This window comes from Spinacia oleracea, chromosome 6 (genome assembly GCF_020520425.1).
Source record: "Spinacia oleracea cultivar Varoflay chromosome 6, BTI_SOV_V1, whole genome shotgun sequence".
Lineage (NCBI taxonomy): Eukaryota > Viridiplantae > Streptophyta > Magnoliopsida > Caryophyllales > Amaranthaceae > Spinacia > Spinacia oleracea.
In genome coordinates, this window is record NC_079492.1 from 72,490,485 (window position 1) to 72,507,371 (window position 16,887).

General features: G+C 37.4%; 2 protein-coding genes across 3 annotated transcripts; one reads left to right on the plus strand and one right to left on the minus strand.

The window, feature by feature from the left end:
- Positions 1-1,399: 1,399 nt before the first annotated feature.
- On the plus strand, positions 1,400-4,565 carry LOC110786346 (uncharacterized). Of its 2 annotated transcripts, XM_021990890.2 has the most exons (3): positions 1,400-1,818; positions 3,023-3,491; positions 3,587-4,565. In XM_021990890.2, exons 1-3 carry the CDS (start codon positions 1,738-1,740, stop codon positions 4,249-4,251), a joined length of 1,215 nt encoding a protein of 404 aa, XP_021846582.2. In that variant the 5' UTR covers positions 1,400-1,737; the 3' UTR covers positions 4,252-4,565. The 2 variants fall into 2 exon arrangements, with proteins under 2 accessions (XP_021846582.2, XP_021846581.2); XM_021990889.2 differs by having other exon boundaries at positions 1,400-3,491.
- A 9-nt stretch (positions 4,566-4,574) lies between these two features.
- LOC110786345 (probable LRR receptor-like serine/threonine-protein kinase At3g47570) lies at positions 4,575-9,419 on the minus strand. Its single transcript, XM_021990888.2, has 3 exons — positions 6,428-9,419; positions 5,922-6,332; positions 4,575-5,666 (listed from the first exon to the last, which is right to left on the minus strand). Exons 1-2 carry the CDS (start codon positions 9,117-9,119, stop codon positions 5,923-5,925), a joined length of 3,102 nt encoding a protein of 1,033 aa, XP_021846580.1. The 5' UTR covers positions 9,120-9,419; the 3' UTR covers positions 4,575-5,666; position 5,922.
- Between the last annotated feature and the right edge of the window lie 7,468 nt (positions 9,420-16,887).

Genomic DNA, 16,887 nt, shown 5'->3' on the forward strand with positions numbered 1-16,887 from the left:
TCAGCAATTTTCAGCAGTAGCGCGATCCATTTGCTCAAGTCTGGCCTTGATAGCTTTAGTCCTCTTGAGAACAGAGACACTGTCAGATCCACAGAGAAGGATGAGAACAAAGAAAACTAATTACATCAATTAACAACCAATGAACACATAAACTGAAAATTGGATCAACAACAAAATTAAAAACCCTCAAATGAGCAAGTTGAATAGATATAATCACGAAACTTGCACACATTTTTTTTAAAATTTACTGTGAAAATAAGATAAACCAGAACCATAACAATAATTGACAGGTGGAATTTCAATGCAATTGAAAAATTAATCAAAAAAATAGAGAGATTGAAAGAAATAATTGCCTTGATAATTCGACGAAGATAATGAGGGAAAACGGTATTATGTTGCCGAGAATTGGACGTTGATCTCAGGATCTCATCTTCGGCGATTTCTCTCTCTTTCACTTTCTCTCCCTATGAATTAGTGGGGGAGAAAAAAGAGTGTCGAAATGGAGCGAATTTCCAGGATATCCCAAACCCAAACCCGAACCCGAACCCGATCCCACGGTCAGATCCTCCACCTTTTACCCCACCCACCACCGTCAGAATCTCTTTCGTCCTCCACCACACTCTCCTCTTCTTCCTCCTCAACCACCCTCTCTCTCAAACCCAACCCACCATTCATCAACAACTTCGATTCCAACCTAGAAATGACCCAATACCCGCCCCAAAAGGACTTCGTTTAGGGTAAACGACAGTGAGATGGCGGGGATCTTTTAAGACAAAAAAGCCCTATGAGAGAGAAAGGTATAACTGAAGATTTGAGATCTTTGAGTGAAGGGAGGAGAGAGAACTAAAGAGTTGAGAGGAGTAGATAATGTGAGAGTGATGTAGCGGCGGAGGTAGCGGTGAATGGGAGGAGAGAATGAACGACGAAGGGTTTGAGAGCAAAAGGTAGAGGGTGCTTTAGTTTTTTCTACGGGGGACACGAAAAATATTATTACCGAAATCTCCTCTACTGTTCCTTAATAGAGATATAACAGTTAATATATATAAGAATTTTATTTTACTTTAAATTTTTTAAAGAACTCATATATCATACGGGATAAAATCTAATAACACAATACGAATAAAGTACTTCGAAACGGATCAAAAATTGCCGGCTCAACGTTGTGGTACGAATCCAAGGTGTTCTAGGTCAGGCTGAGACCAATAATGAGGCAATGAGGCCCAAATCTTACAACTTACAACAAACAAGTAAAAACAATTACTAGCAGGCAATTACATCATTAGACATCAATCCTTTCCAAAACAAAACAAGGAGAAGGGCAAAAGGGTCAAAACGCGTAAATCACCGAAAGTCTAGAAGGTCGGTTAAACTTTGCCTATAAATAAAGTCTGCCCTCCATCAAACCTCACAATTTGTTTTCCTCCTCTCATAATAAGATTCCTTGAGGAGGCGCCTTTCTCTTTCTCTCTCTTCCATTCTTCGTACGCCGCTGCGACCGACGAGCAAACCCTAGGGTTTCAATCTAATCGGAGCCCGCCATAGGATCTTTTATCATCAGATCTTCAACTCAATTAGAAGGATCTACAGTTTCAGATCTTTCGATTTTCAACCCTAGTCGAAGAATTTAATTTTTAGGGTTTCTACGATTGGAATCGTTGTTGATTAGAGAGGAATTGGGGAAAAAAAAAGAGGGGTTTAATTTGATTGTTGTTGTTGTAATTGATATTGTTGGGGAAGATGGCTCGATGTTTTCCATTCCCGCCACCTGGGTATGCTGGGAAGTGCTCAAGCCACGAGGCCTTGATCTTATCGATTAAGGTTTGTTGAGCCCCAAAAACACCCAAATTTTGAAAAATCGAAATTGTGTGTAGTTTTTGTTTATCCAAAGTATGATGATGACATGCTCGACATGCTCTTTGCTAAATTTGTGTTAAATTAATTGTATATATTTATGTAAAAGAATTAGTGAATATTCAGATGTAAATTGTAATTGATTTAGAAAAAGAAAGAACAGAAAAGGGTACCAATCGCTCGTTATTGTATGATTTTTGGCTAATTCTTGCGTTCAATAGCTAGATCTTATGTACATAATACCGAATCCTTTGTTGTCTGATAGACGAACTCATTGGGGCTGTATTGAGAATCCGAAGCAATGGTCATATAGTTGAACGGATGAATTTGGGTTTATAAGGCTGTGATTTCCCATTGTGTTATTCGTTGATTCTCGGGGTTTAATCTGCGTTGAACCCTTTATTCTGAGGAATAGGTTGCCTTGTATAAAATAGTGCGAATTGTCAAAACTATTTTGGGATAAGACTATTTGGATGAAAGGTACTGATATTGCGGGTTTCTTATATTGTAAAGAGTTTTAAGTTGCCTTCTAAGACAGTTAATGGCACCCCATGATTATATGTAGTATTTGTAGCTACTTCACCAAGTGGGTTTTTTTATTGTTTGAAAATGTCAATGATTTTTCTGAAAAATTGTTTCAAAGTTGTTTTACAGAAATGTTTTAACCAATCAGTGTGCTCTGTCCTACTCTGGATGTTATTCAATCTCTTTCTTTCAAAATGTATTTGAGTTGGGAAAAGGTTACTGTGTTGAAAATTTGTTTACTGTGCATGATCTGCAATGGTTTCTGGCTTTTGAAAGTTTTTTGGGTGCAAATGGTTTCTTTGTGCACTCTGTATGTTAATGTGCAGTGATTCCCAATGATGTTCTATGTTGGATTCGTTTTCGGGGTGCTGGCATTCTTCCTGTTGCACTCGAGTGTTGGGAAGATTATGTCCTTGGGCACCCCTGAATTTCCTGACATGCTTTGATGAGTGAACTTGTCTAGTTTAAAGACATATGGTTGTTACCCTTTGCATGCATTCGGATAAGTTGTGGACTTGAATGGATTGTGAATCTCTCCATTCTCCCAGTCATGCTTGTTTTATTGGATTGCTGCCATTGTTATGGTCTGAATTTCTATCCCAGTGCCATTATATGGTCTGAATTTTCTACTCTGGTGCTTTTAAAGCTCCAAAAAGAAAAGGAGAAGGCCAACTTGAACAGGGAAGTAGAGAAGTGCATCTCAGAGAGGGGAACAGAAAAGTCAAAAGCATCTTCAGATAAGAAGAAAGACAAAGAAGACAGGAAGGAAAAGAAAAGAGACAGAGAAGATCGTAAGGAGAAGAAGAAAGACAAAGAAGAACGGAAGAAGGAGAAGAAAGAAAAGAAGAGAGAGAAGAGGGCTAAGGAGGCTACTGCTCCTGCTGAAAGCGGGAAGCAGGGTTTTGCTGATAAGTTATTAAAAACTGAAAATGTGCTGGCAGAATCTAAAGGGAAGTTGGCTGTGAAAGGTGCAGAATTGCTGGAGAGGAGCAGTGTTACTGAGGAACATGGTCGGCCTATTGACTCTCAGAATGCTCCTTGCTCTTCTGATAGCACAGGAAATAGTGGCAAGAGGAAGAGGTCAATGCCATCTCCTAGTGGCATTCAGAGTAATGGTGAGTTGTACTCTCTATAGGTGAATTTGGTTATTGGTCAATTCATATTTTGTAAACTTGAAATATGTGCTAATGAAGTTGTTTTCAAATTGCAGGAAACATAATTAGAATTCGGTTGTCAACTTCTCAAAAAAGAGAGGAACCTAGTACATCAGGAAGCAAAGGGCAAGAATTTAGTCAGTTGCTGCAGACTAGAGAAGACCCTGTCATATTACACAGTCAAGTGCGGCCTTGTGTCAGCAGTGTAAGACCAGATACATCAATTAGAGGAAAAGATGTCTCTGGATTGAAAGCGAAGACAAGTGTTATCTTAGAGACTCCAGGTCTTGATGCTTCTGCTTCCACAAGTAGTGCTACTTTGCAACTAGTTCCAGCAGATGTCTCTTGTTTAAAAGCAAAGACAACTGCATCGGCGTCTCAGAAGGAAATACCCTCATCTCATGACAAGATTCAGTCTAGGGAGAAGTTGGAGAAGTTATCATCTCATGATAAGAGGGTGCAGAAGAAAGAGTTGACATGTAAAAAATTGTTTGTGGATTGGGTGCCACCTCCACTTGAAATAACACTAGTGGTTGACCAGGATGATGATGAAGATTGGCTATTTGGTAAGAAGGGTGGAGATAAATCAACCAAGAGATTGAGAGTCAGTGATGATGGTGTTAACAATCTCCCATGCTCGGCATCTGCTGTAATGCAGCCACGTGCTCATTTCTTGGCCGATGCAGGCATTTATGCATTGCCCTTCACTGTGCCGTACTAAGCTCATCATTTTTCACTTCAGACAGTGAATGGTGAACGATGCTGGTACTTGTACTATCGGGAATACCCTTATGTTTGCTTGAACCTCCAAAATGGGGAGGCTGACTTTTGGAGTGAAGGATGAGATCTCAGACTCACACATGTTAAAGTACTATGATTGGGTTTTGGTAAATTGGCGGGGATGGTTACATTTTGGTGTACTAGTGTAGGGTCTGATGTTTGTCCTATTTTTTGATGTATTTGAACTGTAAATATGATCTACTAATACGTTTGTCCGTTGGACTTACTAATACGAACACTACTTTGATTGACAAATGATACCGTCTATTGATTCTCTACACCGTGAGCTCAAACATTGCTGCGATGACATATTAACACCTTGTTTTAAAAGAGAAATGTATCTTTGTAATGATCAAAAGCTTCAGCTCTAGTGTTCAATACAAAATCACTTCAATTAGTAACTAATTTTCCAGTATTGCTCCGTATGTCCTAAAGCTAGATATGTTCACAAACTAATTTGAGATAGAGTCGTACTTGTGAAAGACTACTTGTTTTCGTACGTTGGCAGTACTGGCAGACTGACAGAGTACTCACTGAACGCAATGTCTTTGCCACCACACGATTAACACGAAGAACCTCTTTGGTTTCTTGCAATAAAAATGATCTGAAGGAGGATCAGTCTACAACGCTCAGGTATGTGATCTAGCGTTTTGAAGTTACTGTTTCAATTGTACACACCAGGTGTTTGATAAAATGCCCCAAAGAAAAATAAAAAGAAAAAAACTGTTTGGCTGAAAGCCTGAAACTCAGAAGCCCTTCAATACCTAGAATGCTACTACTATGAATTGTGTTGCTTGGTTAAGAATAGTTAGCATGCGAGTCTGGGGCTGCTGTTTGATTCTTGCTATCTTTCTTAAGGATGGATGAATGGTTGGCTGATCAATAAGTGTCTTTTAAATTCTCCAGTGAAGTTAATCTTCATGAATCATATATTTTTGTTTAACAGATAAAGGTTTGCGTTCTGAGTTTGCTTCTCAACACCCATTAATTGCACCCAATTCTACATAGAGATCTTTGGTTGACAGTTACAATATATATGAAGTACTTCGTATGATCAAATTTGACAAGAAACCATTCTCTATAAGTGTATTTTTATGAAGCAGTTACAATTACTTATCTAATAGACCGTGGGGAAGTGGGAAAAATAGGAGAGGCAGTTAGGCAATAGGCACTACATGGATCAGAAAGTTACAAACTGATACATTTGCTGTAAACTACTCCTTTCCTCGAATACTCGATAAAACAAAGTAAGTATTTCAGCCGGCATGTGAAAGGCGTCTGAAAATCTGTCTTGGTAGATGGGAGGATGAGCATAATCATGATAGTCACATTGAGGAGGTAAGCTGCTCCATTTTCCTGCAAAAAAACATGAAATTCTGCTGTTATAGAAGGAATTTTGACAGTATAGGACATCTCCCCCCCCTCCCTCTGATAAGTGACTCAGATGAAGGTATTATATATACTAATTCAGTGCATAAACTTTTCGAAGATTGAAATTTGTAAAATCCACTAGTCCAGATTCTGCTTAGATTCTAGAATCTACATAATCAGAGATGTTTACACTATCAACGTATTCTTTTTGAATAATACTATCAAAGTATTCTAATGTACCTCAAAGTATATGCTGGATTTTATGCCGCTTCCCACAGAGGAGAAGGTGCTCCCTTTGAGATTGCAGGTGATGAATGACATCTTTTATATCCATTCGATCTTGTGGCAACTCAGAAGAACATCTCACTCCAGTCATGATCATTGATTTCATACACTCAAAAGGACACTTGGTCACGACTGCCTTTTTATCATTCAAGTTGATGTTTCTTTCTTCACAATCATCAACTTTAAGCTTTGGATCTACAATCTCCAGCACACGATCAGGCAAAGCCGACTCTGCAAACTTGTGCAGGTTCATATCTCCCTCGAACATCAGATCAGTGGGTTTCTTTGCAGTCATCATCTCTAGTAAAATGATTCCATAGCTGTACACATCAGCTGCTTCTGACACTGAAGCTCCAAGGCCATACTCTAGAAAACATATTTTCACACATAGTACATTATAAATATATTATTCTAAACATAGTATCTTGAATTATTTTTATGATCAAGTAGTGTAATTTTACCTGGAGCAGCATAACCAATAGTACCTCTTACTCCTACAGAACTGCTGTTATGCAGTTGTTCAGAAATTTCTGGAATAAGCTTCACCAACCCGAAATCTCCAACATGAGCAGTCATATCCACATCGATCAAAATATTCGTTGGCTTGAGATCACAATGGATGATAGGAATGTCATTTCCATTGTGGATGTAGTCTAGTGCATTTGCTACATCTATGGCTATATTTAATCTCTGCAGAAGGCTTAGGTTCTGAAGCTGATAATCGTCTTCTGGGTTTGAATGTAACCACCTGTCAAGGCTCCCGTTTGACATGAGTTCATAGACCAGTGCTTTGAAGACATTACCCTGAAAGTCAATACTTGAGCATGCAGTGATGACTCCTACAAGATTCCGATGGCGGATTATTCTTAAGGCCTCACACTCTGCTAAAAAACTTTTACCTGCTCCTCGACGCTGATTGTTGATCACTTTAATAGCGACAACCTTTTGTACTCCATCTAGTACAAGGGTTCCTCTGTAAACAGAACCAAAACTACCTGAACCAATCAAATTTCCTTCAGAAAAGCCATCAGTGGCTTTGAGGAGCATATCATATGACACTTTTATGATTGGTTTCTTGAATGATGTCTCTGTAGAAGAAGCCTCCCTTCGTCGTTTTGAGCAAAGGAGATAGACGGAAGACAGAATCGCTAGTCCCACAATCACACATGATATGGTGACTGCTATCACAATCGCACGAGGCTTCTTTTTCCCCTTTGATTTCATTGTTGGGCAGCTTGGCAGTTTGAGCTGTGGAATCCCTCCACAAAGCTTTGTATTTCCATCAACATAAATTGCACTGAGATTAGAGAAAACTCCATTGGTTGGAACTTCACCTTCAAGGTTATTGAAAGACAAATTCAAGGTCGCCATGGAGGAGAAGTTAGACCAGTATTTCGGTACTTGGCCAGACAATTTGTTACTAGAGAGATCAAGAAGCTCAAGACCTTTCAAAACACTGAAAGACGAAGGTATGAATCCGATGAAGGAATTGTTTTCTAAACACAGATTTGTAAGAGCTACACACTGGCCAAGACTAGTTGGAATAGTACCAGAAAAATTGTTATAGGACATATCTGCACTTACTAAATTCTTTAAGTCACCAATCTCTGAAGGTAGATTGCCTTGGAGATGGTTATGGTCAAGAAGAAGTTCAACTAATTCGGAAGCTTGAAAGAGATGCTTAGGTACATTTCCAACTAGATTGTTATGGCTAAGGTAGAGGTATAGTAAACTCTTGCAATTACCAAGAGTAGGAGGCACTGTCCCTTGAAGTTTGTTGAATTCAAAGGCCAGTAAACTCAACCATGATAAATTTCCTAGAGACAAGGGAATGCTACCAGAGAGCTTGTTTTTGGCGAAATATGCTTCTTGTAACATGGGAATCTTACCAATATTATCCGGAATAGTTCCAGTGAATTGATTATCATTTAGAACAAGATATTGTAGGCTTTGAAACTTATCCAACCCCAAAGGAATTGTTCCTGATATTTGATTGTTTGCGAAATCTAAGTATCGAACTGTGGTGGATAAATTGGCTATGGAATGTGGAAGGATCCCGCTAAAATGGTTATTGCTAATTGACAAGCTTTCCAGGTGACTACAGTTAACTAAAGTGTCTAGAAAATTGAGGTCATCAGGTTCTCCTCTTCCTACATTAGCATCATATAGGAATAACATTGTGAGATTTTGCATATTTCTCCCATCAAACAAGAACTTTCCTCTAAAATTATTAGATGCAAGATCTAATAATTCAAGCCTAGAGAGGTTAGATAATGAGAAGGGAATAAGTCCAGAGAGGTTGTTTGCACTTGCCTGTAGCCATCGAAGTTGTGGGAAATAGAAGCCAATATCAGGTGGAAGACTCCCTTCTAGTTGATTTGTAGATAAGGATAATATTTCCATCTTAGAAAGGTTGTATAAGGATGGAGGAATCTTACCATTGAAGCTATTGGCTCCTATTCCAAGAGTTGCGAGGTCTTTGAACTTCCCAATGAAATCCGGGATTCTACCCTGAAAGCCAGGCCCTGCTTGATTCGACAGGTACAATTGTTGCAGTGAAGTTAAATTTGCCAGTGGAGAAAGGTTGTCACCTGTGAAGTTATTGTAATCAAGTGCGAGTTCTTCTAGTTTCGACAAGAAGCTAAGCTCGAAAGGGATTTTCCCAGAAAGTTTGTTGCGACTCAGTCTTAAACTATTGAGTTGCAGACAACCAGAGATGTTTGCAGGGATTTCTCCTTCAAATGCATTGTTGAGCAAAAGAAGTCTTCGCAACCTAAAAAGACGACCAACTTCAGGAGGTATAGGGCCGCTAATAGAGTTATTGATTAGTATGAGTTGATGAAGAAAACTGAGGTTTCCTACAGAAGGCGATAAAGTTCCTGTTAGCCCTGTAGCTGATAGCCTCAATGTTGTTACTCTTTTATGATGGTGACTGCAAGTGACTCCTTCCCATAGGCAAAAATGGGCAGACTCGTTCCAAGAACTCAAAACCCCATGAGGGTCATGAGTAATCTTCGACTTGATAGCTAGTAATGCAAGATGATCTATGCCATTACTGGTTAAGATAGGATCATGGATGGCATTTGTTGTTGTGAAAACTATGATTATAGTGTTTAGAACATACAGTATGGGGTAGATAGTGAAGAGAGACATACTTCTGGTTTTTGTTTTTGTTTTGGTTTTGGTTTTGGTTTCTTTGTCAAGCGACTAGTGTTACTGGGTGAGACCATTTATAAGTGCTTTTGCTACATGCTATTTTTTTTTTCCATTCTAGAATACTATTTACTACTCTGTATGTTAAGGGTGTGTTTGATTGGGTGATAAAATATTATCACTCCTTTGTTAGGTGAAAAACAATTTCCCCTGCAATGGATGATAATTCTTTTAAAGTAGAAAACATTTTTCTTTTAAAAGAAAGGGAACACATTTTCCTCCATTTTTTGCCTATCAAACTTCACCATTCCACTCCTACATTTTCGTTTTGTTTTAAACTTGACAAAAAGAATTTCTAAAAAACCACAACCCAAGAGTCTTTCACGCACTAGGTCTACAATATACTGTATAATTTGTGACTTATAAATAAAAAAATTAGAAAACAAAATTTTGTACTCTATCTGTCCCTTAGTACTCTCTCCACTTTTCTTATAAAGTCGTCCCTTAATACTCGCTCATTTTTTATAAATGACATATTTCAACTAATATTATACCGAGTATCATTTATCTCACTTAAACATAGACCTACATATTTTCCTATTTCCTTAAAAAAACATTAAAAAATTCAACCCCCACCTCATCCTCACTCCTATTTGACACATTTTCCACTAAATACGTTAAAAAAATACCCCACTATCAACTAACACCTAATAAATTAATAAGTCAATTAAATTACCTAAAACTATGTGTCGATCTAATCAGGCGAGTATCAAGGGACAAAAAGAGTAATAATCAGTATTATAAATAGCACGTGACCCCAAAATGTTTAAGATTTCCTTAACAAAAACTAAAAGTATTATCTATAAATTAAATAGAAAATAGGTTGATCTTCAATATCACTGGCGACGTGGATTAGGATCTTTAAAATTTCAACTCAAGCTCTTTTTACCACATTTTTTGGGAGGCTAATCAGACGGCAAATTTTATGCAAATTACGGTCAATAATTAACCTTATACTCCCTCCGTCCCGGAATACTCGACCCGGTTTGACCGGCACAGAGTTTAAGGGACTTGAATTGACTTATTTAATTTAATAGGTAGTACTCCCTCCATTCCTTTTTGTTGTTCCCATTTCCTTTTTTGGCGTTTCTTTTTGTTGTTCCCCTACTGAATCTTTACTATTTTTGGCCATAGTTTTTTACCAATTTACCCTAAGATTCCCCACTATTTACCAAAAATACCCTAAGATTCTACCCTTTCCCACCCACTTTTACCCCACCCACCTTATTTAATTAATTTCCCATCCCCCATAACCCCACCCCACTACCCGTCACTTTCACTTCAACCCCCCTCCTCATTTCTCTCTCTCTCTCTTCATTATTTCTGATTTCTCTCTCTCTCTCTTCATTATTTCTGATTTCTCTCTTCGTTATTTCTGATTTCTCTCTCTCTCTCTTCATTATCTTACTATCCCTCTCTCTCTCTCTTCATTTTCTTGCTCTGTTTTTCACTCTCTCCTCCTAAAGATCTCCCTGTTCTTTCATACCGGGAGTGAGATCGCCGCCGCCACCACAACCAAACCTCCGCCGCCGCCACCACCCTCCGTTAAAGTTATAGAATACGGAAATATGGCTTTAGATGGTGAAATTCGACCATAAAAACTCTAGATCTAGAGTTTTTATGGTCGAATTTGACCTCTAAATCCTTAAAATCGTGAGTGATAGTAAGGATCAAGTGTTATTAATTATTATGTTGTATTTTTTCGTTGAATTTTCTGGGTTTATTTTGCTAGATTTTTTGGTTGATTGCTGTCGAATTTTTGGTGGTTTCTGTCGAATTTTTGGTGGTTTTTGTCGAATTTTCTGGGTGGTTTTTGTCGAATTTTTCAGTTGATTTTCGTCGATTTTTGGCTGAATTATTGGGTTGATTTTTGGGTTAAATTTGGTCGAATTTGGTGGTTGATTTTGGGTTGAATTTGTGAGTATTTATGGGTTGAAATTGTTCGCATTTCTGGGTTGGATTTGGGTTGAATTTTGCTCGATTTTTGGTTGAATTTATTCGATTTTCTGGGTTGAATTTGTTCAAATTGGGTTGAATTTGTTGTTCGGTTTTCTGGGTTAAATTTGCTCGATTTTCTGGGTTTAATTTGGGTTAAACTTGTTCGTATTTCTGGGTTTAATTTGGGTTGAATTCTGGGTTTATTTTTTAAAATTATTTATTCGATTTTCTGGGTTTGATTTTGGTTGAATTTGGGTTGAATTCTCGGTTGATTTTGGTTGAATTTGGGTTGATTGCTGTTGAATTTTTTGGGGGTTTTTGGTTGGATTTTCTTGATCTTTTTGTTGATTTTTCTGGTACGAATTTTCTGCAATTTTGTGGTTCGATTTTTCTGGTTCGAATTTAATCATTTTTTGTTTGTTATTAATAATAAAATTTCTCCCATTTATCTTATTTATTTAATATTTTCTCTCTCCTTACCTTATTTTAAATATATAATCTCTTACACCCAATCATTATTCTTACACCCAATCATTACTCATATCCCAATACAAACCAAGATTCAGTTTTCTTAAACCACACCCAACATTCTTTAGGGGAACAACAAAAAGGAATGGAGGGAGTAGTTGATAGTGGGGTATTAGTTTAATGTAGTTAGTGGGAAATGTGTGAAGGGGTGGGGTTGGGGGAGAGTAGGAGTTGAATTTTTAATTATTTTTTGTATGGAGTAGGGGGTAGGTGGGTTAATAGGGGTGGAGTGAGAAATAATATAATATTGTTAGAATATTTCCATTTTTAGAAACAGGTCAAGTATTAAGGGACGGCCCGATAAGGAAAACAGGTCAAGTATTCCGGGACGGAGGGAGTATACTTTATTGATTGGTTGATTCTATGTTAGGGGTTTAGTTTTTTATTTCCTTATAATTTTTTTTATGAAAAACGGAACAAACCGAACTTCCAAGTCCAAGTCGTTGGAGTTTCTACGGACGTTAAGCCGGACAATTGTTTTTGTTGACATTGGCAATTTGACAGAGGTGTCCACTTCGAAGTATCAAAACTCTTATACTTGTAGTTCCTTTGTCCTCTTTACCGACATTGACGATTTGAGTTAGAGTTCTTCTGTAACACGGAGTACGTAGTACTAGTGCATAAACACGACTTTGACTATTAATTTACGATTATTCTTGCGTAGGTCTGATCTATAATAATATTAGTGTGTACTCAAAATCAATAATTTTCTCTAGCACATTTTTACACTCCTAGTAACTTTTATTGTTCATATAGTAACTATAATAAATTAAACACCAAAATTCTTAGACATAATAATCATTTTTTGAAACAAGTAACCCTATGTTTTTAAAAGCGAATTGTGACTTAAATTCACATTATTCAATTTCAAGCACATCCTGTATCAACGACACTCATTTCATATTTTTATTCATAATAATCCTAAGAAAATGCCAAAATAAATTAGGAACAAGTTGTTAGACTTTATTTTAAGGCATGGTCCACAATAAATTTAGAGTGGACCAAGTTCATTTAAGAATTGATAATTAATATTATTTAATTATTTATTCCTCCATCCCAAAATACAATGCCTATTTTTTTTTTTTTGGATGTCTCTAAGTGTTTTGTCTACTTTTACAATATCCTATTTAATCAATTGATATCAAACAACTTAAATTCCCCAATTAATCTACTTTTACCTACAAAATGTAGTCTCATAATTAATGTTCATACCATGAAAAAAGTGTGGTCAAATAATTAATGTTTGTACCATGAAGATGTGGTCCTATAATTTATAGTCTTTTGTCTTTTTGTTTAAAAAATAAAACAAAATTGTGTACTTTTCTAGTAAAGTACAACAACATTAATAGTTAATCTTATCCTTTTCCAAATTCTATAATTTCCGTGAAAAATGTCAAACGGGCACTATATTATGAGACGGAGGGAGTATTAAATTAAAGTGGTCAAAATTGTTAGTAAATGGATAATGCAATAGCTAAACTGTTGCAATTATTTTAGAATGATTGAGATGAAGTAAAATTTTATCCTATCCTATATGACTTTTAGCCTTATCGGTGGTGTTTTTTTTTTTTTGACAGCCACAAAATTAAAATTAACAAAAATCCCCTTTTCTTACCTTAGTGGCAAGATCATGGGCTTCCGTAAACCATTAGTCTACTAACCTTAATACACACAACATAATGAAAAACAGACAAAGAGGCTAACAAGACTATGTACGGACGATGTGTTGGATGCAGATATCGGCAGAGACAAGATCTCTAAGAGCATCAATCACCTCTTGTCAGTCAGTCTTGATGAAAACATTAGGGGCCTTATGAACAACTCCCATCAAGCCTTCATACATTGCATTGCACTCAGGCATGGGGCACGAAGCGCATACCCTCTTCCACTCTTGGATATGAGACTCTACCTCCTGCTCACCCTTCCATGCTATAGCTGCACCCCATTCCTTCTCCCTTCTCTTTCTGTTCTTTTTCTTTTCCAGGCGGCATCCACCACTAGAGAAATAAACGTACCTTGCATAGGAGCACCCCTTTTCCACACAAAAGGCTTGTGCTTTCCATTGTTGACATTAAGCCCTGACGCTACCAACTCCAGAAGTCTAAGCTTCACTGCCTCTTGCCATTTATTCCTTGATTTCTCAACTAAAACCAACACACTAGCTGTGGAGCATAACGTGTTTTTGAACACGACTTCATTTCTATGAAGCCAGAGAGCCCACAAGGTCGAGATAAATTCTATTACTCTCACATCATCCCTACTATCCTTTTTAAAGAGAAATATGAGGATACTTATTATCCACTTACCAATATACAATTAGGCATCAATGGGATCCTAAGCGACCTCGATTACAAATATGATCGGAGATAGAGCAATCTCGAAACAGGTGATCATTCGTTTCTTCCTGCATTGAGCACAACGGACATAATCCATCAACCGTAAGCCCTCTCTTCTTCAGATTTGTCTTGTTGGGACGACCCCATTTAATAATTTTCAGCAAAAAAAAATTCCATTTCGGTGGGATGTTACGCTTCCATAATACCTTCCAGAATGGTGTCACAGAAGGGGGGTGATGTTGATTAATTAAGAACCAATATGCTGATTTAATAGAAATTTGCCCATTCTTTGAATTACTCCAGCAAAACCCGTCATATGTTCCCTCAACCCCTCATCTAAACCCTAAACCCTAAACCCTAAACCCTAAACATTAGTGGAAAGTGCAACAAGAATACCAACATCAAGATAATCTTCCCCGCTTGAGAGAGATGCATGAATTTCCAGGAGCTAGGTTTCTTGAGAAGCTTTTCCTAAATTTGTGATAACTGAGACATCGTTCTCCTATCCACATCCATAGGGCACCCCAGATACGTTCCCAATTTAGTATCGCTTTTCACTCCCATAGGCCTCGTAAGGATCCGAATGAATAATGAAGGAGTATTGGGGATAAAGGTCACACATGACTTATCAAAGTTAATTAATTCTCCTGACATGTCAGATAATGAGTCAATACATTCCCTCATGATACGGCACGGATCCGACTTTGCTTTAAAGCAGAAGAGAGCATCATCTGCAAATAAAAAGAGAGATAGGAGGCGATGAACGAGCAACTTCGATGCTAGAGATTTTCCTTTTTAGTTGAATCCAGCTCAACCTCTTTGACAAGACTTCCATGCACAAAATAAATAAGTACAATGACAGTGGATCACTCTGCCGCAACCCAGAGTTTGGCACAAAGGGCGTAGACAATTCCCATTCACTAGGACTGAATATGACACTGTAGAGACACACTGGATAATCCGATGAACCCAAACCTCAGAGAACCGCATTGCCACTAAAGGAAGTCCCATCGAACTCGATCAAAGGCCTTACTTAAATCAACTTTCAGGATTGCTGCAAACTATTTTCCCTTCCTCTTTCTTCGAACATAGGCCATTAGCTCCGATGCAATATAACAATTATCCACCATCAATCGTCCGGAAACAAAAGCATTTTGATAGTCCGCCTTAATATCAAGCATAATTACCTTCAATATGTTCACCATGCATTTTGTAATTATTTAATACGTCGAGTTACATAAGCTTATCGGTCTGAACTTGCTCACCTCCTCTACCCTTGCTTCTTTAGGAATAAGAGTGATAAAGGTCCAATTAACCTTCTTCAGAAGATGCCCTGAAGCGACAAAAGAATGCACAACATCACAAATATTTGGACCCACCAAGTCCCAATTTTTTTGAATAAATACCGGAGGAATTCCATCTGGCCCCGGTGACTTAAGGGTGGTGTTATCGAGTTGCATTTGAGGGAGAATTTTAGTCTAAAGTAACTCAATATGGAGTAATTCTTAATAATCTTACGAAGTAAGTATTATACTACCTTCACCCTAAGGTCTACTTACCATACTATTACGTAATTATGAGGACTTACTAAGTTTTGTAGGTTAGCGTGGGGATCTTTAGAGTTTGGTTTAAACCAGACCAAATTATAAATCAAACCGTATTCTCACAGTTCGATTTGGTGTATGGTATGAAAATTACGGTTTGGTTAAATTTTTTAGCTGAATAGGATTTATGAAATGGGTTTGGTTTGACAGATAAACCCGAACCAAACCGTAAATCGTATTTTATTATGGTTTTATCGTTTAAACCGTTATTCGCGAACCAAACCAAACCATACTAAAATGTAACATATGATTTAAACTTTTATCGTATACTGTATCACTATTTAACATATTAAGATATAATGTACAACATAGTTTTTGGAATTTTGGAAAATTAAATGCACTCATTTTCTACTTAAAGTTTTCACCTTCCTCCTCCAACTGACCAACTCCCGATTTCTACTGTGTGAACTGCAAAATCGGAAATTAAAAATTGAAAATTTGTCAATAAAGTATAAACCATAAACCAAATACAGTTTGGTTTGGTTCGGTATCTAATATGGTCCGATTTGGTTTGGAAAAATGTCAAACCATAATATTACAGTTTGGTTTGGGTTTTGTCCCAAATTGAAAATTTCTCAATAAAATCATAAACCAAATACGTGTTGGTTTGGTTCAGTATGGAGACTAATATGGTCCGGTTTGATTTGGAAAAATGTCAAACCATAATATTACAACTTGGTTTGGATTTTGTCCCAAATCACACCAAATCGGACCGTATTAAATATTAACCCATTGATAGCGTTTTAGCGACAATCTTATCAATTTCCAATTAACATCAATTGCTTTGTGATTTATATATTTTGCAAACAACCTGTTCCGGTGTTGAAACGGTGGAAACAATGGGCTTCGTTTGAAGGCCCTTTCTGAAGGAAATAATGCCCTTGGTCCAAGTATGCATTCAATGTTAAGTCTAATAAATGCGGTTCAGTATTAATTAACAAGTTAATAATTCAGTGAGATCAAGTGAGCTGAATGCCTAGCTAGAGGCCGCTTCAGTTCAAGTGGAATTAATGATATTAATCCACAGCTTACTCTTGACTGAACCCGTAGGGTCACACAAATAGTACGTAAACGGATCAAGTATTTAATGGCATTAAATACTCCATCTATGGATATTCGGAATCGACGGATCTTGGTTTCAGTGGGAGCTGAGATCGTCACAGGCAAGAAATGAATACTCCGGAAACGATGATATTGCCGGAAACGGAAATATGGATCGTATCGGAAATATAAATATTATCCAAGTCGTAGATGTTGCCGGAAACGGAAACATGGTACGTATCGGGAAATATTATCGGAAAT

Excerpts from the sequence above, each read along its gene's own strand:
- LOC110786346 (XM_021990889.2), top strand. The coding sequence starts at position 2,927 with ATGCTTGTTTTATTGGATTGCTGCCATTGTTATGGTCTGAATTTCTAT. Across the intron at positions 3,492-3,586 it reads TAGTGGCATTCAGAGTAATG|GAAACATAATTAGAATTCGG; the intron begins GTGAGTTGTACT and ends TTCAAATTGCAG.
- LOC110786345 (XM_021990888.2), bottom strand. The coding sequence starts at position 9,119 with ATGTCTCTCTTCACTATCTACCCCATACTGTATGTTCTAAACACTATA. Across the intron at positions 6,333-6,427 it reads TATTGGTTATGCTGCTCCAG|AGTATGGCCTTGGAGCTTCA; the intron begins GTAAAATTACAC and ends TATGTTTTCTAG.